This window comes from Leucopleurus acutus (genome assembly GCF_964270905.1).
Source record: "Leucopleurus acutus genome assembly, chromosome: 9".
Classification (NCBI taxonomy): Eukaryota; Metazoa; Chordata; class Mammalia; order Artiodactyla; family Delphinidae; genus Leucopleurus; species Leucopleurus acutus.
In genome coordinates, this window is record NC_139144.1 from 71,010,185 (window position 1) to 71,036,422 (window position 26,238).

Consider the following 26,238-nt stretch of genomic DNA (forward strand, 5'->3'; position numbering starts at 1 on the left):
AAATACTGGATTTTTCTTAACACCTGTCAACTGTTAATAGTTCTTACCAGTGTATAAATATTTCAAATAAGTCTAGCCACACTGACCTGTACCTGGTTTCCAATAATTTTTCATCTCCTAAGACATGCCATAGAACTGAGATGACAAATACTGTGGTGCATTTTAAGAGTTATTCTCACAGAAATAAGCAAAAAAAGAAAAAATCTACAAGGCAAGTAAAATTCTACAACCTTTTAGGCAAATCAGTCAAATGTCATTCAAGTAGCTCTTTTTTGCTCTTCCACTTCTGTTCTCACATCACCACCTCCAAACTAAGTTACAACAAATTCTAATAAACTTGACTATTATTATGAGTATTATTAATTTGATAGTGATTAATATTTAGTAATTACTTTGTTTCCCGTTCAGTTAACATTAAGAGCTCTTTTTTTTATACTAAGAGCTTTTAATGCATTATTTAATTTTCATGCCATCCCTCTGAGGTAGGTACTATTATCAACCACCATTTAATAGATGAGAAATCAGTGACAGAGGAGGAAGAAGAACTAGAGTCTGTGTCTGATCCCTTAATCACTAGGCTGCCACTAGGCTGCCTCTACTGAGAGTACTGGAGAGCAAGAGAATACAACAAAGCATTTGCATTGGCTACTTAAGAAGTATTGGGGTTAAATGTGGGGCAAAGTGGGAACAGTAAAAAGTGACATGTCTGTAATACAGGTTTGGTGGAAAGGCTACAATTTCACTTTCACTTCCCAAGCATAACACCACTCATATCTCTGGGTTTGGGCCTATATTCAGGCAACCGTTCTGAAAACCAAATTTGCTGGAGAAATGTCTCCTGCTGTTGAAGAGTTCCATCTTTCCTTCCCTTCATGCATGCATATACACACCTCCATTTTTCACATCTTGAGCTAGTTTTGTAGAGGGGAAGTGATGAAACCCCAGGTAGAGAAGAGACAGTAGCCAAACAATTGTCTTTCTCCCGCTCCCTCTTTCCCATAAATATATAGTTCTATAAGCCTCAATTCAATATTATTCTAGAGAGTGAAACAATTTCTAATGTCATCTGCTTTAGATTTACCAAATGCCATCTTTTGTTCTAGAAATGTTTTCACATCTGTTGCTAAAGCTCCAAGTTTATGTATTTCATGTATCCTTATGTTGTCAGTGTAGCAACAAACACCATCACTTTGATTGCTGCTGATAGCAGTTTTAAAAGGAAGGAGGGGATATTATACATGAAACTACTCAGTATGGTTGTCAACAATAGTTGAAAATAGTTCTAAATACTAGAAATGTCTCATCATGAATTCCCCTACCTAGTCTTTTCAGGCTTTGGCTTTTTGGAACAAATGCTAAAGAAAGATTCTTAAATGTAGGGGAAAGGAGGGTTGTTATTAGGAATAGAAAAGGTGGAGGACTTGCCAATGGGCAGCAGGGGAAGAGATATTAGTGTATCCTAATCAGCTGTAAGCTGCACTACTCATCAAATGTAAAAATACGCACACATCCAGGCTCTCATTCCATTGGAAGCAGGGGCAAAATCTCTTCAGGAGGAGGGGATCGTGACTTCCGGAATAATGGGGAAGAAAGTAAAGGCAAGCAGAGGGAAGGGGAGAGTCTTATACACAAGAACAGAGAAAAGATAAGGGGAAGAAGAGAAGGTGCAAGTACAATAGCTGTTAGAAGTGAGTTGGGCCCAAAATGTGGGTCCACTTCCCAGGACACGGAGAGCAAAAGCATGGCCAGAGACTTCCAAAAGTTCGCAGCAGAGAGCAATTTCAATTTCCACAGCAAAGGAATCATGGAGACAAAAGTGCACTCATCTCTGTAGACTGAAACTATGTATTTACAAATAAAATAATCACAATACCTTTTAAGGTGCCCTTTAAAAATTAATTTGACTCTTTTCCATGAGATAAACCAAGGAATCCGTGTGTCAATATGCTAAAAAAATGACAAAATTGATGTCAAATAACCTTAATTTTGCAACAAAACCTTGTGATTCTGACATCTAGTTAGTCCAGTTGACATCATGTATGAAATTCAGAAATTATGCAGCCAAAGAACAGAATACTAATTCCTGACAGCATGTGGAAAGGAACAGATGAGAACAAAACACCACAAAAGTATATAAATTGACCAAATAAGACTGCATATGTTACCATCTTCTATGATAACAGAAGTGTATTGACTGACCATTTACATTTGCTTTGCTCCCTTATTCTGCAAACCACAAAAATGGGTTGCTGTGGCAACTGCTATTTAGTTTACTGGGAGGAAAACAATAACAACAACCCTCAACGTACCTTCTAAAACACAAATTCAGCATGTATTTTTATTGTTCCTCCCACCCCAAGAGAACAAATCTCATGACAGAAACTATTTTTTTCATAGTTTTAAAACTGGGCTTGCTTTCTGTCATTTGCATTTTTTAAATTATGTATACTACCAATTTATGCAAATGGTAAAGAAAAAAATCCATAGAAATATAAAAGAGATGGATACAGATTGCCTGAGTCACACGAATGTGATTGGGCCATTGTCTTTTATAGCATCCCCACTTTTATCATCGACAGCTCTTTTAACCAATTTAAGTCCGTTGATGTACCAAATCTGTGCATGATACTCCCAGGAATATACTGAGAGCTCAATGCCTAAAGCAGCAGCAAGAGCAGTCTTATTTTTCTGGACCAAAACCAAAAGCAAGGTGCAAATAGGAGGTCATTAATTTTCTGGGAAGCATATTCTTAACCTCACAATAATGCACATCAGAGTCTGTTCACAAGGAGACTGTGCAGGACCCTAGAACACATCACGTTACCAACATCTGTGCACAGTGGAGAAAGCAAATAAACATCTCTACTCTGAATAAAATGGGAAGAAGAATACTCATCCTTTACCTACTTACTTCTCCAATGGGACCTAAAAGAATGGACATAAATTAGTAGATCCTTTAAGGCCTTGAAAATAAAAACTCGAGTTATTGTTGTCCTTGTTCAGCGGCAAGTTTGATAAATTTTTAAACTTTCCTGATGCTGTTCTGACTGGGAAGGTCAACTTTTCTTCAAAGAGCTCAAATACCAGCCCTTGAAACAACACAAGTCTCTTCTTTCTGGAAGTTCACTGATTCTGAGAAAGCTCGTTTAGAAAAATGGCCTACTTAAAAAGCAAAGAAAAAAAACAAAGCAGATATGTCCTCTTCTACCACCACTACTGCCATATGAAAACCCTCTCTAGGGTTTCTCACCACCCAAGGCTTGAGTTAAGGGCTGACTATTTTGAGGCAGGGACTCAAAGAGGGTAAGGATTGGTGAGGTATGGCAGCTAAAAGATACTAGGGATTTATAATATAAATAACAAGATAACAGGAACTAAAGTCTCAGTGTGTGAAAACACTATGTATCTAAAGATGCAGATAAAAGTGTTCCTTACAGATCTTGGAGGCAAAAGTTCCTGACTGTATATATTAGTCTTCTGTCGCTCCAGTTAATCACATGAAAGAGTAAATGGAGTGAGTGAACACACAAATAGATTCTTTTTTCACTTTTCCTTTGGCAACAATAGAGAACAATCATTTTAAAAATAATTGGAGAAATCTGTGTTTTGTTCATAAGAGAAAAGGAAAACATTCATTCAACAGTACCACATAGAATCATTTGCTTAATAGCATTTCTAATATGTTATGCATTTATTCAATCTACTTCTTACTACATTAAAATGCAAAAACAATTACTCTGGATGTAAATCCTAGAAAAACAATCAAAGTTTCTATTAAATCAGAGAAGAGAAGAGACAGTTAAGCTGCAATGTGATTTGCAGAAGCTCATGAATAGACAATACTTAGAGTTTCTCACTAGAAAGTGAAAGAGTGGTACAGACCCAGATTCCTTCCCATTTTCCCTTCCCTCTTCTCTCCCTCTTTTTTCCTTCTCTCCTTCTCTTCCTTCCTTTCTTCTTGGACTCAGACCAAGGGGAGTCTTTATTTAAAGCCTAAAAATTCAAATTATGTAGGCATGTAAAATCATCTTGTATTATAATACCAGCCTTAGCAGATAGAAACTTCCTTTCACATTCGGTTATAAATAGTTTACATTCAACTGAACAGTCACAGGGGAATATGGGCAGCTTCAACCTTCTAGGTCCATTGTTACACACAAAAAAATTCTTGGTTTGTTCTTTGTATACTTATATTAAAGCCATTTCTGTTCATTAAAAACTCAAAATAAGCATGTTAAAGAAAAGGCAACTGAACATGAAGCAAAGAATAAAAAGAATCTGCATGTATAACAAGCATTGTGCATTTTACTTTGTCTGAAAGGAATTTTTTAAATCCACATGCTTTAATTGGAGCGCTTCTGGAGTAATAATCTCAAATATGAGATTCAATAAATGTGTTCATGCTCTGATTAAATGTCAAAGCCATAGATTTGTTATTTCAGATATAGTGAGCAATAATTTTGTTGGATAATAATGAACTCCCAAAGATTTATTTGTAACATTCACTGTCCATTTCAAAGCTCTGAGTTGTACTGTAGAGTACTTCCAATTCTGCTGATAATATTACAGAATCTGGTATACAGAGCTGACATTTAAGTAAATTTTACTCATTTTTACATGTGCTGCATGGATTCTAAGTACTTCTGCCAAAACTTGGTACCAACAATCTTTGCACATCTTGACTAACAGCAGATATTGTTTTGGTTTGCATCAACTTTTTTCCTTAACAGGGTATATATGAATTCCTTTACAACAAGGGTGTTTTTATGTCCCAAGGTATTTAGGGAAACACACTATTTTCTGCAAGTATCATTTTCCAGCACAGATTCTTTACTCCAATCTAGGCTTCCCTAAAGATTGTTGATGTAATGACCACTTCCCATTCGATCACTATCAGCTGGCATGAGCAAGGCCTGCCAGCCACTCCAAACCAGTTTTCTAGAGAACTTTTCTCAACACCTACATTCAATTATCTTAATGTTTATTATTATTCTTTTTTATTGTTGTTATAGCATTTTAATTTTTTTAAGTCTGTGACAAGTCGAGATATTAAGAACATACTATGACCAAATTTACATGGTTTTCTCCGTTCTCCAAGTAGAAATGCCACAAAATTTAAGAAATTAATCCATATCCCTTACACACTCATTACACTATACTACTACTACAGACATAATCTATAAAAATCAAATGAAAAACCTATCTCATTTTCACAAAACATTACCTTCATTAGTTCTCTCCAGACATATTTATTCAAGATACAATTATGAGGGTGACGATTGGATTAGAGGTATTCTCATGATTAGATTTAAGCAATCTGTATCTAACTATACTTTTATACATGCTACTATTTATAAGTGGCTTTTGCTACAGTTTCCTTAGTCGCTCAAATTATAAACACATACATATTTATTTCTCAGTTTGCCAAGTTTATGTTATTCAGTATTCCACTCATAGAAGCTATTGTTGGGAACTCAGCATTCATCAGCAAAACCGAGGTCACAAATGAGTGTCTTACACATTAAATATTTCTTATAATGCTATTTCAGGAATTTACAATTAAAGTCACCTGATATTCACTCATTCATTCAATACTTTCTTAACTAGCCAGGCACTATTCTAGCTAGACATTGGAGACATAGCCATGAACAAAACAGGAACTCTTTAATAAAGCTAACTTTCTAGTTGGAGGTGGTGGGAAACAGGCAATAAACAAAAAGTAAATAAATAAATAGGTTCTAGTGGTCCTGAATGCTATATAAGGAAAACCAAACAGGGACTCGAAGCAGTACTTTTGGTAAGGTGGTCTACAAACATCACCAAATAGGAAAATTAAAAGCCAAATTAAAGAACAAATGTCTAAAATGCCTAAAATAATTTCAGTACAATGTAACATGTTCATTGCCAACTATGTGATAAACCATTAACTTTTCCTTCCTAAGTTTTAAAAAGAACTATCATCTAATTTTATCATACAAAAAAAAGGAATATTCAGCCTTGTGTATGATGATGAAGTAAATAAGACATTGGTGTAGACCTGGAAGTACTTTATTAACAACTAATAAAGGGGCTAATCAAGCACCTATGCATCTATAACACAAAGCTTTATGCCGTACAGCCTAACAGAAAGATGACCGATAATGGAATCGGGAATCTGGGATCAAGCTCAGGAGCCATCACTTACCAGCCCTTAGACTTTGACCAACTCGTTAAATTTTTCTGAGCCTCACTTCATCACTGCTAAGCAGGTATAACAGCACAAGCTGACAGGATTATTCTGGGATATATATGAAAAATGAATTTAGCTTTTTGTTTGCAGTGTAGCATATTATGACTGCTATTACTTTCATTGTTTCTTATTTGTTGCTATTGTTATATGATAGCAAAAAATTCATGGAAATGACAAAGATCTTTAAGAAATGTTAGGATCAGAACTACAGTAAAATGTGAAATTAAAGCATCAAAGATCTTATCTGGGGATTCCCTGGTGGCACAGTGGTTGGGAGTCCGCCTGCCGATGCAGGGGACACAGGTTCGTGCCCGAGTCCGGGAAGATCCCACATGCCGCGGAGCGGCTGGGCCCGTGAGCCATGGCCGCGGAGCCTGCGCGTCCAGAGCCTGTGCTCCGCAACGGGAGAGGCCACAACAGTGAGAGGCCCGCGTCCGCCAAAAAAAAAAAAAAAAAAGACCTTATCTGTCCATGGATGTTGGAATTAAGTCTACATTAGAGAAAATTATATTCTTTAATCTATGTTTCTCCATATAATTGCTGGGGATCAGTCATTAAAGAAAATCACAAAGCTAGAATTTTCAACTCTGTATCTTTCATCATTCTGACACAGTTTAATTATTCTTCTCATACACTGAGGATAGCTTTCATTCACTGAAACAAAACTATACCTTCCAAGAAAACCTACACAACACCAGGAGTAATGACAAAGATATATCTTACTAACCAGGGTCATGTATTACAATTTTAAAACACCATGAAAAAAAAATTAGTCTACTTGAAATTTAGATCTTAAACTCCAACTCCTTAGTGGTTTAATCTAAACTTTACTACACGGCTATCTTTGAAGAAGACATCTAAAATGTAAATATGATATAAAAAATACAAGTATTAAATATAAAAATTCTTAAGCTTCAAAGAAAGTTTCTTCATAATATGAAATTAATGTTGAATAATTCTTGGCTGAACAATGTGAAATATTCCTGCGATACAAATTAATGGTAAATCAACTTCACTTCGCAAATAATTTTGTTTGGGCACACGGGAATAGTAAATTTTGGTGAATGTCCCAGATCAAATTTAAAGGATTCTAGGTTTTGAATCATGCAACTGTGTGAAGGAAAAGTTTTTTCTCCTAACTCAAATTCAGTAATCAAAAATAAAAACATATTAAATCTGACTCTGTGAAGCTGTTATAACATAATGTAAAACTATTTGCTTCTCTTACCTTAAAATGATAGTTTTAAATGTATTCCTAAATTTTCTGTAGAGAGTTTATCACTAAGAAATTCTTCCAAACAGGTGATTTGTCACCTAGTTTTTCACCTAATCCATATATTAGATGCATACCAGGCTTTTAAGTGTAAAGTGGATGCAAATTCACAACCTTGTTTTGAAAGAATCCTTTCTCCAATTAAGATTTAGAATCCTTTCCATGACTGGTCCTCTAGCTAAAGTGGAACCTCAAAAAAAAAAAAAAAAGCTTCAGTTGGCATACTGCCCAAGCTCCTCATGAGGTAGCTGTTGTAAAAGAAGTAATGTTAGCAATGGCCTCCAAGTAAAGAGCAATTGGGAGGCTACTGGAAAGTTAAGTGGCTATAAGTTGTTAAGTGACAGGAAGAAGGAAGCTCAAAGCTTTAAGTTGCATATAGTACCTTTTACTTCCACACATGAGATAAATAATAAAGCTTCACTGACTTAGGGCGCATCAAGAACTAACTCTGTCTGCCCCTTCAGACTTCCTCCAAGTACCACCAGATCATCTCACAATGATCATTTGTCAACACAAGTGTTAAAGAGCACACGACATGTCCAGTAGCGAGCTTCTTCTTACTGAGAGATGCACAAACATGCACACAGGCATGAAAACTCCCCCTATACCGTGTTTAGATGATTACTTTTGAAACTCAAAACCGTAATTTGGAAAGGTTTTCTCAAGCTTTCAAATGAGTTTTTATTATTGTTCTATTTTAAAATCTTTCTTGTAGCCCCTGGACTCAAAGATAGCACTTGTCTTAAGCAGTTTGACAAGAGTATAAGGGGGAAACCACAGAGCATGAGGGAAATCTGACACGCTTTTCAAATGAAAATATACAAGCAATTCCACGCTCACTATAAGGAACTAATAATACAGACCCTATCTGTATTATCAGCTCCCTCAGTTACAGTAACAGAAAAGCATCATCCATCACTGAACTCATTGGCAGACAAGCGCTGACCCACGGCACACCTGAAATGTAATGCTATGATTCATCCCCTTGTTCACTGCATTTGAAGAAATTATTTGACCATAGGAGCTCATTTTATGTCAATTCCTTTCAAAATGTGTTTTATTTTCACAATTCTTAGTAAAAATATCAAACTCTGGTATTCATGCTGTTTTGTTTAAGAGCAATGAAAACCAATTTTTTTTTTATATGCAGAACAGAAGCTGAAGTACCCAGAGACCCTGCACTCTGAGTTCCTGTCAGAGGAACATTCCTTTCTAAAATGTAACTTTCAGTTTTCTGTAATAATACTGCAACTAAAATATTCTTCACGCTCTATCTGCAGTACATCATTGGACTCTTGTTCAGAGGCGTCCTTATCTTCTTTACAAAACAAAGACTTTCTGTTCTGCCAAACTGAGCTAATGAAAGAACACAAGCATGATGAAAATCTCTCTCCTGTCATCCTTTTATGGCATGTCTCTGCTTCAAAAACCAACCCTCCTGAGATCAGGATGAAAGCATTTACTTGTACTTGTGACGATCAGTATAGAACACACTTTTTTTCTTTTCTTTTTTTTTGGTGGGGGTGGTATATACGCCTACCATGTCCTCCCATGTATAAGATGCCAGGGAGAGCAGTGCTTGTGATCAGAAAGCGCTGGGCAGCATACGTGTACCTGGTCAACTCAGGCTGGAATCACTCTATGTTTCTTTTAACTACACCAGGGAGATGGACAGTCTTCAGATGACTCAAAGAATGGAGACTTCAAAGACAGGTTAGGGTATCTGGCTGCCTTGTAATGAAGAAGAAAATATTTAAAAATTGTTTGAATTGTCTGGAAAATTACCCCAAATGTTTTCATCATAAATGGAGGCTAACTGAAAGTAGGTCTACATTGAGACATGCATTTCCAAACCATCATACTGCAAGGTACCATATTTCTCCTGTCACACAATCAGGGGAATTTGCTAGAGAGACTGTCTCTAAATGCAGCTGGAAATGCCTCTTAAGACAGAAGGATGGCATCACTTACAAATCGTCCCACTGCACTACCCAAATGAACTGGAACTGGACAATAAGAACAGGCTTTCAGAAAACAAAAGTATCAAGGGAAAAAGGAAAGTTTATTTAGGCAGACTTGTCCTCTTTATCCATGTGAAAGTTTTCAAATACAAATCGATGCCTAATTAAGTCAATTACCCAAAACTCTACTGATAGGAATAAATGTTGGAACAAAATGGGAAACCTTAGTACATAAGTTTAGTCAATCACATTGGGAATTTTCTGAACTAATGGATCTTACACATGTGCATGTACATGAACATTTTGCAAAGAGAATAATTATTTTTTACACATATAAAAATTGTTCCTGACATACGAGTAAAAAAAAAAGTCTCCAAACTTCCTATGAATTGTCCAGGTCCTAAGAATCCTTTTATAGACTACTTCTGATCCTAGTAAAATTCCCACCCTATCTATATGCCACAGTTGGACACACGTGTAAAACATGTGAATAAACATCATGAAAATCTGAAAATATCATGAAATATCCATGTAAATTCTGTCACTATCTGTCAGTAATATGTTATATTTGCTCAGGAAATATATTTAAACAGTTTTGAACTTATTTAAGATTATTACAAAAATTATTTAATTATAGAGCATGGAGGGATCTCTCATTTTAGAAATCAACTCACTAAAGGTCATGAGGTCTTCTCCTAATTTTGGGGTCTGCATGCTTTCACAATACCCTGCTGCTAAATTACTATTAATCACCCAAATAGAGATCTATAGTTTAATTATAACCTGAAGCAAATTTTCCATGATTCTGTTTTCTAATTTGGAAAATAAGATAATTATACTTCAATCTAAGATGAGTGAATGTTAAGGATAATGCATAAATGAGTGCTTTTCCCCACAGACACCTACACTTGGGACTATACAAATGCTAAATAACAAGAGAATGAAAAAAAGGAAGTTAAAAAGCAAATCAGACAGTCAAATTCCATTGGCTCTCACACAATACTGAATGAAGTACTGTTATGCTATGTTATAAATTACAGCTCCCCAATACATGGAATGATTCTCACAGAAGAAATACAAGCATAAATAAACAGAACAAGTTCCGGCTTAGAAATATCATTTGTTTGGCTAATTACATACAAAAATCAACTTCACAAATAACGCTATTAATGAAGTGCTCAGTTGAACAAAAACTGTAATTAAAAATAAATACAAATCAGAATTTTTTCATGATAAGAAATGACAGTATCACAACCTTTTAATTTTAGAATTTTATTTATTTTTTTATACAGCAGGTTCTTATTAGTTATCCATTTTATACACATCAGTGTATACATGTCAATCCCAATCGCCCAATTCATCCCACCCCCACCCCCACCCCCTGCCACTTTCCCCCCTTGGTGTCCATACATTTGTTCTCTACATCTGTGTCTCAATCTCTACCCTGCAAACAGGTTCATCTGTACCATTTTCTAGGTTCCACATATATGCATTAATATACGATATTTGTTTTTCTCTTTCTGACTTACTTCACTCTGTATGACAGTCTCTATAACTGTATGACAGATCCATCCACGTCTCTATAAACGACCCAATTTCATTCCTTTTTATGGCTGGGTAATATTCCATTGTATATATGTACCACATCTTCTTTACCCATTCATCTGTCGATGGGCATTTAGGTTGCTTCCATGACCTGGCTATTGTAAACAGTGCTGCAATGAACATCAGGGTGCATGTGTCTTTTTGAATTATGACAACCTGTTATTTTTAAGTATACAGAAATCACTACACCAATATGAAACACTCCTGAGACTCAGATGGCATTCCCCACTCTCTAAAAAAATATTATAAATGAGGAATTTCTGCACTGCGAATTATCCTTCCTGATTGTAGCTATGCTATAACTAGCTGCCACAAATCTGCTGCTTTGGGGTGCCATGTTTAGCATTATTTTTTAAAGAAAGCTATCTTGATCCTTTTTTATTTTATCCCTATGGATCTCCTCACATAGCACAAGCCCCAAATTTTGAAAACAGCAGAAGAAAAAGATAAAAAATCTAAAGACTACCTCACAATCTGCCCAAAGCATATTTTAAGAATCGGGAGAAAAAAAGAATTGTGCTGTTTAAGTTACTCCTGGTTTCTCTAAAAGAAATTCATTGCAAGGCCTACATTTTAATCTAAGAGAGTCAGCTGAGCCTAGTTTCATGAGGGATGAAAATAGTACATGACTTGTTTAAGATCTGCACTAATATTCTCTGTTCAAGTAGAATGTCCGGAATATGACAAGGACACAAAATAATATCAAATCTCCTCTTCTTTTTAGCTACAGCTATGCCTATCATAATGACAAAAGAGCATGTTATCCAGTTTGAGAATCTCAAAATATCTGATTTGAGATTCTCAAAATATCAGAATCTAAGGAAATCATCCTCAAAAACAGTATCCACTAAATATATGGGTAATAACATACATTTTAGTGCATAAATTCTGTACAATAACAAAAATAATTTTGTTCTAAAAAAGGAGATTTCTGTATAATGGTAACTCTATAAAAAATCTTTATGGGATTTCCCAGAACATTAACAATCAATTTGGAAATAATAGTGAAAATTTTGTCCAAACCCCACATTTTGTGGGAAACTAAGACTCAGAGAGCAATATGATTTATCTGAATCACACAGCAAAACTAGGCCTAGAAAAAAGGTTTTCTTATTCTAGTTCCCCTTCTGCAACACTCAACTGCCTTCTAAATTTCATCTGAGTAAAACTTTTCTATCAGAGAAGGAGAAACAAACAACAACAAAAGCCAGTGTACTCATCCAGTTATAGGAAATACATTTCTGAATAGTTACTAAGATGAGTGGTACTATGTTAATAAACATTTGAGAGGAAGTAGAGCTTAGTGGTAGTGAAAGATAAACTGAGGAATATTAGATTTTAAGAGTTTGAGCAAAAATCGATTCGAATAGGGTAGAGCCAAACTGGAAGTGGTTAGGAGGCTCCTTTGGCCGGAGCTCAGAGAGAGGCTTTGAGAGAGAAAATGTGGAAGCAAAAAAAGGGAGTTATTGATTGGCTATAGCTTAAAGCCTAGTAAGCTATTTGCCTGCTTGTCCTTAGCATTTTGATTTTGTAACCTTGAGGCATTTGCAGGCTTAGATTTTGGTTTGCTTACATAGGTCACCATAGAATTAGAGTCCTATCAGTTAATGGCCTCCTTGTTTAATTAATTTAACAGTGGTTCAGAGGCAAAATAAAGGGATTTGAATCTGAGGGGGTGTAAACTGGCAAGTCATTTAACCTCTTTGGCCTCATGTGAAAATTAAGGATGATATTAGCGTCTACAAAAAGAGATGACATGAGGAGTACCTGTGAGAATTTACATGAGGCATGAGACCAGTGGTACATGGGACATGCTTGCCATTGATGTATTGTTACTAACTGCTCTTACCATACCCACCCTCCTCCAGAGCACTTCCTCCTTCCTTGCCCCATCCCTTACTCAGCAAATACTTACCATGGAAGCTGAGTGCTATCATAACACACTTAGGGATTTTTCACTTGAAAGGAGAAAGACCAATTAGGATTCAGTCAAGGTCAAGGGGAGGAGACCTCACTGTGGCAGGTCTATAGATTGAGATGACAGTGGGGGAATTTGTGTCAGAAAGAATGCCTAAAGTCTCTCCAAATTTTCAACATCGTTTTAGAATGAACCACTTTGTATGAGTCATTTCACTCTGAGGGCCTCCTTTACCTCATTTTAAGAGAGGATGGGAATAAATGGATGGTTCAGAAAACTGAGGTCTTTGGAGCCTCTTCAGGATCAGATGCTATGGGCAGAAAGGCTAAGCTGGGTACCATCTAAATCTTTCCAGAAACCACACTCTCCTCCACCATCCCACGTCCCATGCTAACCAGAATAGATCTTCCTTCCTATGTTTGACTTATTCTGAATCTAGGCGAGACTTTATTTGAACAAAGGTTTTTACAACTGAGATGAGGTTGAGAATCAACAGATCTGTATGCCCAATTCCAGCTAAAAAATTTTATGACATCAAAAATATGCTAATTTTATATGATACTAAATTTACTCAGGTGGCTGGAACTTGATATTATTAAAAATCCATGTCTTTCAAATTAGCAAAAATATCATATTGAATATATTGTTCATATGTCAATATTAATAGTTACTGGCAACTCATTTTTGTCTCAGTTATTCCATCAAGGGACCTAATCCAGGCAATTTACTTACCCAGTGTAGTGTGCCTCAATATGATGACTAAAGTAACTCTCTTCCTCATTTACTACGAGCTAGATGCAAACGTAAAATGAAATAGGAATGACAGGTAATTAATCTGATAGCATTTAAGAGCCCCATAATGACTAAAATTCAGTGATCCTAATGTGTCTATGACATAGGGTTACAGCACTAAACAAATTAGTGATCAATTAAATACAAAGGTTAAAACTGATTAAGTCAGCTTACCCACAGCTATTTTTTGGTCATCTTTTAAAATATGTTTCATGTTCAGAGTAGTGTCAGTTTAGAATATGAAGAAACCTTAACGATCGTATAACCAATTTCTAAGTTTTAATGATCAATAACTTGAGGCACAGGAAAGTAAAATGTCCCGTCTACAATCACACAATCGCCGAGTAAACCTGACCCATGTTTCATAATGCAAAGCAAATTTTCTTCCCCTATATCAATTTTTTATTAACAGATAAATATTCTAAGATAATATCCATTAAACTACTCTAGTCATCATTATCCACTCCCTGAAAGTTGACACAGATATTTAAACAGTTAATTCTGAAAAACTGGAAAATAAATATTTCTCAAGGAAAAAAGAATAGCCTTTTATAGGGATGCATTTAGAATAATGTAACAATACCTTTGGGATATGGAACCTTCAATTAGAATTGAAGAAAGACTGAGTCTTACAACAAAGGAATATAAAGTCAGATAATGGGAGAATAGAATTTAAGTACTTTATACAAATGTACTTAGCTAGCAATTTGCTATAGAAGAAAAGGAAAAACTGGGCTTTAATGTAGCCATAGCAACCTCCTATCTTGAACAATTTTTTATCTTAAGCATCCAAATGTTTCTCTTCTTCAGACTCTGTAGTCTTTATAATACACATAATGAGATACGGAGAAGAAGCCACACTTTGTTCTTAAGCTTTAGGATTGTAAAAATTCACCTGAAAGGTGAATTTCAGGATTTTACATTTTCTTACCCATGTGTTTCCCCACTACTTCAGTTGATTTTTTATAAGCATCATAAAAGAACACAGAACATTCAGGTTACTTCCGTTGGATGGACAGAACTAAGCCTCTTCCTTTGTGCATCCATAGAGTAGTACACATACTACTATTACAACAAGTCAACTCTACTGTGCATCATCCTCTCATCCTATTTTCTCCTTCAGTAACTCAGAACGTGGTGAGCAGATAGTTCACCTTATTTATTGTTGACTTTGCAGTAGCTACAACAGTGCCTGCCAAAAAGGAGGTGTCTGGTCAATGTTTCATAAATGTAGAAAAACAGAATAAGCTAAAGAATTAAGATCTTTTTACCAAGAAAAAAGTAGCTTTTGCTCTCAAAAGTCGCATACATAATTATATCTAGAAATAATTTCTATTTTTATTTAAAGAAATCTAAAGTTACGAGTGTCCACAGGTATTAAAAAATATCATAAGATATGAGACTCTTAAAATTGTTTTCATTTAATGGCCTGAACTGGGAGGTTTCATGCTGCTGGTCAGAGTCTAATTATACATATATTACTTGTTTAATTTAAAACACAGAAAACACTTTAGATCTTTGACTCTCCCTTAGGCAAAATCTACGTGGGGAAGCCAACAAAAAAATTAAAGACACCGTGAGAAAAATTTAGAAAGCACAAAAGGACATATGTATTAGGAAAATTCCACATCTTAAAATGCTTTCTAAATTTAAAAAAAAAAGGTCTTTGAATTTACCACCCACGCCCCCAGAAAAAGGGCCTTAAGTTCACTGCCAATTATTCTTTGTCAAAGAAAAACCATTTTTAATCTTTCAATTCTTAAAAATCTTATAAAATGTAAAGATTAGAAATGCAAGCACAGTGACTGATGCAGTAGGCCCTCAGCAAATATTTATTGACAGATCAAAGGGAAGAATAAATGAAAAACTAGATAGATGATAAGCTCTACCTAAGGGTTGATTTTGGACTGTATGAGTCATTCATGCAAGTCATTTAAAAGAACCTTTATATAATACATTTCATTGATATGTCAGTTTTCATTCCTGGTGACATTTCATTAACATTGTCTTTTGAACTTGTATAATATTCAATTATACCTTACTTTGCTTTAATATATGATTCTGTTGCCTTTAAAACTAAAAGAAAGGGGACTTCCCTGGTAGTGCAGTGGTTAAGAATCCACCTGCCAAGGCAGGGGACACAGATTCGAGCCCTGGTCTGGGAAGATCCCACATGCCATGGAGCAACTAAGCTCATGTGCCACAGCTACTGAGCCTGTGCTCTAGAGCCCACGAGCCATAGCTACTGAGCCCGCATGCCACAACTACTGAAGCCCACATGCCTAGAGCCTGTGCTCTGCAACAAGAGAAGCCATTGCAATGAGAAGCCTGCACGCTATAACGAAGAGTAGCTCCGCTCAAGGCAACTAGAGAAAGCCCACGCATGGCAACGAAGACCCAATGCAGCCAAAAATAAATAAATAAATAAAATTTAAAAAAAAACTAAAAGAAGGTACAAAAAATAACCTTATAAACTAGTTTTAGATGAAAAAACAACTGAAAAGAACAATAGTTAATTATGAGTTGGTCCTTAGCTCCTACATATGACTACATATATGAATGTGTACCCTAACAACAAGAAATCATTTAATGAAAATTCATCCACTATTAAGATTTACTTGTATATGGCTTAATTTATTTTAAAGAGAAGCAAAATATTTTATCTACATGTTATCTATTTTACATCCATCCATCCACCCATCCATCCATAATATAATATTTATTTGAAGACTTATTACCCATCCATCCATAATATAATATTTATTTGAAGACTTATTATGTCCCAGTCCCAATGCTAGACTCCAGATCATCTATCAAGGCAACAGTCCTAAAACCTTCAAAACCTAAGTTGAAATACTGACTTTTTGAAGTATAATTTTCCTACTCTTTAGAAGAAAAAATAATCCCAGCAAATTGATGGAGTATGGGAAATTATGTAAGTATATCAATAATTACATAATACAAATTTTCTAAGTTTGAAAACATTTTTCAGAGAGTTTATTTTTTCCATTATATTCAAAAAGTAAAAGTAGAAGAGGGAAAGATGAGGGAGGATAGAAGTGAGAGGGTTTAGGGCACATGCATTAAAATTCTCAAAAAGTGAAAATGGAATTCAGCTGGCCCATCTATTTTTTAATGACATAATTAGTTTATTTTAAAATATTTTACACCAATGCACATAAAAAAACAAATGACAATATCTCCTTCTAAAATCAACATCACCATTATCACTGTTATCTAGCCCAAATCTCAAAATAGCCACCAGCAGAAACCATTTTCTCACTGATAAAGCTAAAGTGTACCTAAAGAACAGCTATGTTTTTAAATTGGTGCTGGTAAAGTGAACCACTTTCTGTTTTGCCAGTGGAAAGTTGGCAGTATACCTGTGTTATTTCCACTTTCTTTTTTTTTATATAAATTTTTATTTTATTTATTTATTTTTGGCTGTGTTGGGTCTTTGTTGCTGCACACAGGCTTTCCCTAGTTGAGGCGAGCAGGGGCTACTCTTTGTTGCAGTGCACAGGCTTCTGATTGCGGTGGCTTCTCTTGTTGTGGAGCACAGGCTCCAGGCACGTGGGCTTCAGTAGCCGTGGCTCACAGTCACTAGAGCGCAGACTCAGTAGTTGTGGCACATGGGCTTAGTGACTCCGCGTCATGTGGGATCTTCCCAAACCAGGGCTCGAACCTGTGTCCCCTGCATTGGCAGGCGGATTCTTAACCACTGAGCCACCAGGGAAGTCCCCTATTTCTACTCTCTAACCACCAAACAATAAGAAAAATATTCTGTAAAAAAACTGGGAGCATACCTTTTTCTCTTTATTTTTTTTCTATGTTGTTTATTTTAAGTTACTTAAGAAGGGCAACAGTCATTTTAATCATTATTCCATATTCTATCATCCAACACAAATTATAGAAAGACACAATTGTGAGTTAGCATGTAGCAAACATTTGTTTAATGACCTATATACTGGCCTAGGTACTAATCAACCGATCAAATGTACTAATATAATCAAAAGTAAGCTGAACACAGTTCCTAATAATAATAATAATCTCAAAATCTAGTAGGGGGCTTCCCTGGTGGCGCAGTGGTTGCGAGTCCGCCTGCCGATGCAGGGGACGCGGGTTCGTGCCCCGGTCCGGGAAGATCCCACATGCCGCGGAGCGGCTGGGCCCGTGAGCCATGGCCGCTGAGCCTGCGCGTCCGGAGCGTGTGCTCCACAACGGGAGAGGCCACAGTAGTGAGAGGCCCGCGTACCGCAAAAAAAAAAAAAAAAAAAAAAAAAAAATCTAGTAGGAAAATAATAATCTAATAATCTTATATCTAGTAAGGAAACAGTCTAATAATCTAATGTCTAGTAATAATCTACTAATAATTTTATGGCCAGTAAGGGAAAAAAGAAGTGTAAACAAATGATTATCATGACGTAGATGAGAGGTGACCAAGAATGAATCCAGGAAAAGCTTCCCAGCATAGATGTTTGGGGGCTGAGGTCATGCTAAGGGCCATGAGACTCAAGAGGTCCAGTTTCTGGCAATGATATGCTCTTTACTAAAGCAGGTATGTCAGGCTATCATTTCTGATGATGATGATAATTAAGAAGTCTAACCTAACTTCCCTGTACCTGACTCTATAATTATAAACAAATTGCATATTCATAATTTGTATTTCCAAGTAGATTTTTTAAATGGAGCAAAAGCACTGACCAGCAGATTCAAGTATTTGTACTCTCTTGACAGTCATATTTCTCATTGTAATGTATTGGCATTTGGGTTCTGTTCCTTGTGAGTTTGGTTAGTGTGAATCATACCCTGGTCACTATTAGTAGATTGATAAAATTAATTTTCTAAATTTGAAAAGCTGAAGTCAAAGGTAATGCCAGCCCTTCCTAAGAAAAACATCACTACATTACCTTCTGTTAAAATAATTTCATAGCAACTCTACATATGGATGCAAGCCTAAGGATAAAACCTGGGTTCTAATCCCACCTCATCAATTATTAGCTGTGTGATTTCAGGCAGATAGGTGTCAATATCCTTACAAACAAACAAACAAACAAATAAATAATAGTGGTTAAAATCCCTCTCCAATCTGTTTCAAGGCCATTATTAACATAAAATAATGAATAACAAAGGGCTTGGAAAACCACAAAGCTCTAAGATGTAAGATATTATTACTGCCTTACTATCCTGCAAACAATCCATGCCAAATAATCCAATAGTGAAAGTATCATAATTATTTTCAAAAACATGAGAAAAAAATCAATATTACAATAAAGGCAAAATTTACATATCCTCTGTTGTACTTCCATACTGATAATTTCTTCCTACAGACCTGGAGAAATAAAATTTGAATTTGTTCACCACTTTAAGAACTCTCCTTATTTTCAAAAGCTTGCAGAATAAATATAGTTCAAATAGGGTTGTTTCTGGCATATGGCTATTGCAAAATGATGAAATGAGGTCAGAATAGAGTTTCTAATTAAACATAAATATAAATTTAAGAAAATACAAAAATTTTAAAACAAAAAGTGGTATTAGGTTAACATCCCCCCAAAAAGAACGTTTCACCTTGAACATTTCTAATCCTCTAGTTAACATAAAGGAGAATATAGGAGTCTTTTTGCTCTGCCAGAGAAGGTGGATATAACTGGTTATTTGGCAGAAATTATGATTGCTCAGTTCTCAACCGAGTGATTTATGGCAACATGCAGAAATTTATACTTTGTACCTAGGTTTTTTTCTTCATTTTGAGAATAAAGAGGCAATAGATTTCTATTTTAAGTTTTATCCAGATGCCTCTCCTATGTGCTCCCATTTCATCACTAACACTGAATTGTAACCATCTGTTTACCTGTGTCTCCCCAGAAAGACTGAAAACTTATGAAGGGAAGAGACCATATTTAAGTCATCTTTTTATCCTCCAACTATTAACCCAATAACTGGCACACAAAAGGTGTTCATTAAATGTTGACTGGATAAATTGAGGAATAAACTAAGATATAATATTAGATTGACTTAAAAGTCTAGTTCCTTTGTATGACACTCAAATTTAATCTTTGGATTTTAGTAATAAAGGTAACACACATGCTGTGTAACTAATAGATTTACCCAAGTTAAACCAGTTGAATACTGAAATTAGGAAATCAAACAAACCGAATTGCTTAAATTGTATGTAGCAAACATGAATATGTCCATTTATTAAGTAATATAATTCATTTATCAGTTCACTGAAAACATTTCTTGAGCATCTACTATGTTCTAATTACCATGCCCAGGAGCTGGCAGGCCTCAGGCTCTCAAGGAAGTGAGTGTCTGGTGGGGCAGAGAACCAACTAAATATTCTGACAGAGGTGTGTGCTGGGGCCACTGAACGACCTCAGAGGGCAGCTAAAGTACAACTGCGGGGAGGGGTTATATGGAAGGCTTCACAGAGAGGTGATGCTTGAACTGAGGGTTGATAAAACAGCAATAATTAATGTAAAACAAAGAAACAGGCAATCCAGGCAGAGAGAAAAGGGTGAGGCACCCACAGTTCTACTGGCAGAGAGAAGGCTGCATATAGAAGAATGGCAGAAAATGACAAGAAACACAGAGAAAAAGAGGAGGGACCCCAGATTGTGTAGGGTTAAGGATTTATAAAACATCTTCAGGGAAGAAGCAGTTGTATTAAATTCTTTCCTCAAGGGGCTTAGAGCTTACTTAAAACAGATTAAGAGTAATAGGTGAACAGTATTTAAAAAAGGAATTTTGATCAACAAATAGGTGAAGTAACAAAACAAACATAAAAAGCAAAGACACTTAATTCAAGATAACTTAGGAGTTATCTGAACTTCATGATCCAGTTTTATCACATCTCTTAAAGGATAAGAGGAGAATTAGGTGTGACTTTGAACTATAAATATTCCAAAAATTTTGAAAACCAAAGAATGTTTTAAATTGAAAAGAAAGTGTTTTATCTCTCTGTAGAGACCATATCTCCAAATACATTGATCTCTGTCACTGAAGTACCTACCTTAGAGTCACTCAACAATGCCATTATAAATGTCAATATTGGCAGAGATGAAAGAAAAGAACAGTATTCACAGACTGATTATTCAGCAGACCATTACTGCTGGTAGGCAAAAAGTCTCAGAATGAACAGTCCAGCCATGCTCCAGCTGTCCTGCACACTTGCGGGGAGAGCTCACGGGCAGTCCAACGGATGGAGTGTACATGTAAAAGTAATGTGGTGTTTTACAATACAGCACATATCAAAATTGCAACTTGGTTTCAGATTGCTTATTGTTATGATAAAGACATCAGTAACCATTTAAAAGAAGGTACATCTAAGTGTCTGTATTAGTGATGTAATCAAAGTTACTTTTTCATTGTTAGTAACTAATGGAATGTAAGTTATTTTCAGGGAAAAATAAAACAGTCTAACATTAATCTGAATTTCAGTCAAGTATGACAATATACAGGTACATCTACAGCAAGTTAGACTACCTTTTCCAAATGCTGCAAAATTCAAGTCACTTTATACAAAGGAGACTATGGAGAGAAGTACGAATTAAAATGAAAAATTCAGCGAAATTCCCCAATTTCTAGTTCATTTTATAATTTTATTTCTTAATGTCATCTCCTGGGAACCTGAGGAACCACAGGCTAACTCATTTGATTGTAACTGAACGTATTATTTATTTATAAACTTTTAATTTTGCCTCTCTAAGAGAAAATTAAAAAGTCATCACTGAAAGTTTTCTTTTTTTTCCCTTATAACTAATTGTCAAAGAGAACGACAAATAATAAATTACAGGCTATAAACAAGCAAATATCTGAAAACAAAGACAAATTCTGGCAGAATAATTTTTACGTTTAATGCAACTTCAGTCTTCTAAAGATCCACTTTCACAGCCATAAAAAAGAACAAAATAATGCCATTTGCAGCAATATGGATGGACTTAGAGATTGTCATACTGAGTAAAGTAAATGAGACAGAGAAAGACAAGTATATTGCTTATATGTGGATCTAAAAAAATGGTGCAAATGAACTTATTTACAAAACAGAAATAGAGTCACAGATGTAGAAAACAAATCTATGGTTACCGGAGGGGAAAGGAGGGGAGGGATAAGTTGGGAGATTGGGATTGACATATACTGTATATAAAATAGATAACTGATAAAGACCTACTATAAAACACAGGCTAGTCTACTCAATACTCTGTAATGGCCTATATGGAAAAAGAGTGTATATATGTATATGTATAACTGATTCACTTTGATGTACACACCTGAAACTAATACAACATTGTAAATCAACTATACTCCAATAAAAAAAAAAAAATCCAGCCTATCCAATGTCTGGGCCAATAACTATTAAGGACAGTCATAACAAGGATAAAGTCATCAAAACATACTGAATTAACTGTAAACTAAGAATATTATATATAAGATAATCATAATCAGTTAATGGATATTGTGTTTTTTTCCCTTTGGACTAATTATTTTTCTCTTTTTTCTTTTATATTTTATTTTATTATAGTTAGCATCATGCTGCTATTCCTGCAAGTACTGAACAAGCATGGGATTTGAATATTACACTCTTAAATAAATGAATTGCTTAATTTCCTCTGACCATCTATACATACTCCATCTTCAAAAAGTATATCAATATTCTAACATAAAGGAGATAGGAACCTTTTCTTCAATATGCATGACATTTCTGGACAATGCAATTGTGGCACTGGCACGTTTTTCCATGAAGAAAATATTTGCAGTTCTATGGCATTCATCATTTGACAAAAGCAACTATTTTCCTTATCTATCAGCTCTTACTGATCTTACTAGCAGTGACCGTGGAATCCTTAAGGACCCATTAAATCTCTGAAGAAGAAAGCTAAGATGAAGGACCTGCCACTCCAAATTCATGTGCTACTTGGCCTAGCTATCACTACACTAGTACAAGCTGTAGATAAAAAAGCAGATTGCCCACGATTATGTACATGTGAAATCCGGCCCTGGTTTACACCTAGATCCATTTATATGGAAGCATCTACAGTGGATTGTAATGATTTAGGTCTTTCAAATTTCCCAGCCAGATTGCCTGCTGACACACAGATTCTGCTCCTACAGACTAACAATATTGCAAAAATTGAATACTCCATAGACTTTCCAGTAAATCTTACTGGCCTGGACTTATCTCAAAACAATTTATCTTCAGTTACCAATATTAATGTAAAAAAGATGCCTCAGCTTCTTTCTGTGTACCTAGAGGAAAACAAACTTACTGAGCTGCCTGAAAAATGTCTGTCTGGACTTAGTAACTTACAAGAACTCTATATTAATCACAACTTGCTTTCTACAATTTCACCTGGAGCCTTTATTGGCCTACATAATCTTCTTCGACTTCATCTCAATTCAAATAGATTGCAGATGATCAACAGTAAGTGGTTTGAGGCTCTTCCCAATCTGGAGATTCTGATGATCGGGGAAAATCCAATCATCAGAATCAAAGACATGAACTTTAAGCCTCTTATCAATCTTCGCAGCCTGGTTATAGCTGGTATAAATCTCACGGAAATACCAGATAATGCCTTGGTTGGACTTGAAAACTTAGAAAGCATCTCTTTTTATGACAACAGGCTTATTAAAGTGCCCCATGTTGCTCTTCAAAAAGTGGTAAACCTCAAATTTTTGGATCTAAATAAAAATCCCATTAATAGAATACGGAGGGGTGATTTTAGCAATATGCTACATTTAAAAGAATTGGGGATAAACAATATGCCTGAGCTGATTTCCATCGACAGTCTTGCTGTGGATAATCTGCCAGATTTAAGAAAAATAGAAGCTACTAACAACCCCAGGTTGTCTTACATTCACCCAAATGCATTTTTCAGACTACCCAAGCTGGAATCACTCATGCTTAACAGCAATGCCCTTAGTGCCCTGTACCGCAGTACCATTGAGTCTCTGCCAAACCTCAAGGAAATCAGCATACACAGCAATCCCATCAGGTGTGATTGTGTCATCCGTTGGATTAATATGAACAAAACCAACATTCGATTTATGGAGCCAGATTCACTGTTTTGCGTGGACCCACCTGAATTCCAAGGCCAGAATGTTCGGCAGGTGCATTTCAGGGAAATGATGGAAATCTGTCTCCCTCTTATAGCTCCAGAGAGTTTTCCTTCTAATCTGGATTTAGAAACTGGGAGCTATGTTTCCTTACACTGCAGAGCTACTGCAGAGCCACAGCCTGAAATCTCCTGGATCATACCTTCTGGTAAAAAACTCTTGCCTAATACTCTGACAGACAAGTTCTATGTCCATTCTGAAGGCACACTAGATATAAGTGGCATCTCCCCAACAGAAGGGGGTTTATATACCTGTATAGCAACTAACCTGGTTGGTGCTGACTTGAAGTCTATTATGATCAAAGTGGATGGCTCTTTTCCCCAGGATAACAATGGATCCTTGAATATTAAAATAAAAGATGTTCAGGCCAACTCAGTTCTGGTGTCTTGGAAAGCAAGTTCTAAAATTCTCAAATCCAGTGTTAAGTGGACAGCCTTTGTCAAGACTCAAAATTCCCATGCTGCCCAAAGTGCTCGAATACCGTCTGATGTCAAGGTATATAATCTTACTCATCTGAACCCATCAACTGAGTATAAGATTTGTATTGATATCCCCACCATCTATCAAAAAAGCAGAAAACAATGTGTAAATGTCACCACAAAAGGTTTGCACCCTGATCGAAAAGAGTATGATAAGAGTAACACCACAACATTTATGGCCTACCTTGGAGGTTTTCTGGGGATTATTGGTATGATATGTCTTTTCAGCTGCCTCTCTCAAGAAATGAACTGTGATGGTGGACATAACTATGTGAGAAATTACTTACAGAAACCAACCTTTGCATTCAGTGAGCTTTATCCTCCTCTGATCAACCTCTGGGAAGCAGGCAAAGAAAAAGGTACAGCATTGGAAGTAAAAGCAACTGTTATAGGTGTGCCAACAAACATGTCCTAAAAACAACTAACTAAATCTACTTCAAAGAAAACTCAAAACTGTGGTTGTACTTTAAAAAAAAAAAAGGCAGAGAAATAATACTTTGTAGAAGGAAGTTTAAGCTTCACCAATGCTGCTCCTGACCAATGGACATATGTACAAGTTCAGCATTTTAATTAACTGGCTTCGAAGGGTACTGTGGCAACCAAATAAAACAATTCCATTTTCTAGAACTTTCATGTAACTTTTATGTCTGGACTACAGTTAAAGTGGACAAAAACATTTCTGTATTTTTTTTAAGTATATAAGAGTAGTTGAACTGAGCAATACCTCCTCCTGTGTTGTATTACACATGTTAGCCACGAGTTTTTGCAGTGACCAGATAAACTTGAATTGACACGTGGTGTAATAAAATGGACAAATTCTGTAGAGTAGACACAGTGAATATGTGGACCTCTTTTATAAGGAAAAATACATTTTGGATTAAAATCAATTGCTTTTGTCTTGTTTTTGTTTCTAAATAAAGAATAACTTCTGGGAAATATCATTTGACCAGATATCATTTAAATGACAATGTTTTCAAAAAGTGTTTTTCTATAATGAAATTTGGAATGCTAAGAGTAAGACACTTTTACTGGGCGATGTAACTACATTTTTATAATGCACAAAAATGGATTTTAGAAGGCACTTTATCAATATTGAAAGAAAATAACATTGTACTTAACCCTTTATCGACAGAAACAAATCCTCTTGGAAATTATGTATTCACTTATAGATTTTCTTTTCTTAACAAGCAGCTTTTGGAGTGGATTTAATTATTAAGTTCATACAATATAAATCCAATATCTAAGGAAATGAAAGTCTTATTTTAATAATTGGTAGTAGCTCAACATTAGGCTGCTTGCTTTGCAGAAAATATTGCCAAATTTCAGTAGGACTTATGATCTAGGTGTAATTTTCAAATCTTGCTGTGATTGTAAACACTTAATGAGCTTCACCGCAATAACAAGCAAACAATCTAATAATCTTCTATGTTGCAAATACAGCAAGGAAACATGTTCTACATGACCCCCAAAGAAGGAGGTTTATATACTTGTATAGCAACTAACCTAGTCGGTACTGAGTTAAAGACAGTTATGATCAAAGCGGATGGTTCTTTTCCCCAGGATAACAATGGATTTTAGAACTTTAGGAGACTAGGATTTTTAAATTTTATTGTAAGATATACTGAATTCATAGTGGAAGAAGTTCCAGAGTTCAACAGAAATTTAAGAGGACAGTTTTGCTCATGAAAAGCTTCTGAGACTAAAAAATTAAGTGCAGTTTTCCATGACTGTAAGGCACCTAAATAACACAGCTTAGAAAAATTGAGAATCACTGAATTGAAGTGCTAATAACATTACTAATTATTTTAGAGTCTTATACAGAAAATACAAGAAGTTTACCTGGAAAAAACAACCAAGATTTTTAGGGC

General features: G+C 35.6%; 2 protein-coding genes across 2 annotated transcripts in view; one reads left to right on the forward strand and one right to left on the reverse strand.

Moving 5' to 3' along the window:
- The window catches only part of IMMP2L (inner mitochondrial membrane peptidase subunit 2), a 912,540-nt gene that overhangs the window by 449,468 nt on the left and 436,834 nt on the right, over nucleotides 1–26,238 (reverse strand). The window lies entirely within an intron of this gene.
- Nucleotides 22,122–24,881, forward strand: LRRN3 (leucine rich repeat neuronal 3). The gene has a single exon (XM_082846684.1). It carries the CDS (start codon nucleotides 22,659–22,661, stop codon nucleotides 24,783–24,785), a length of 2,127 nt encoding a protein of 708 aa, XP_082702810.1. The 5' UTR covers nucleotides 22,122–22,658; the 3' UTR covers nucleotides 24,786–24,881.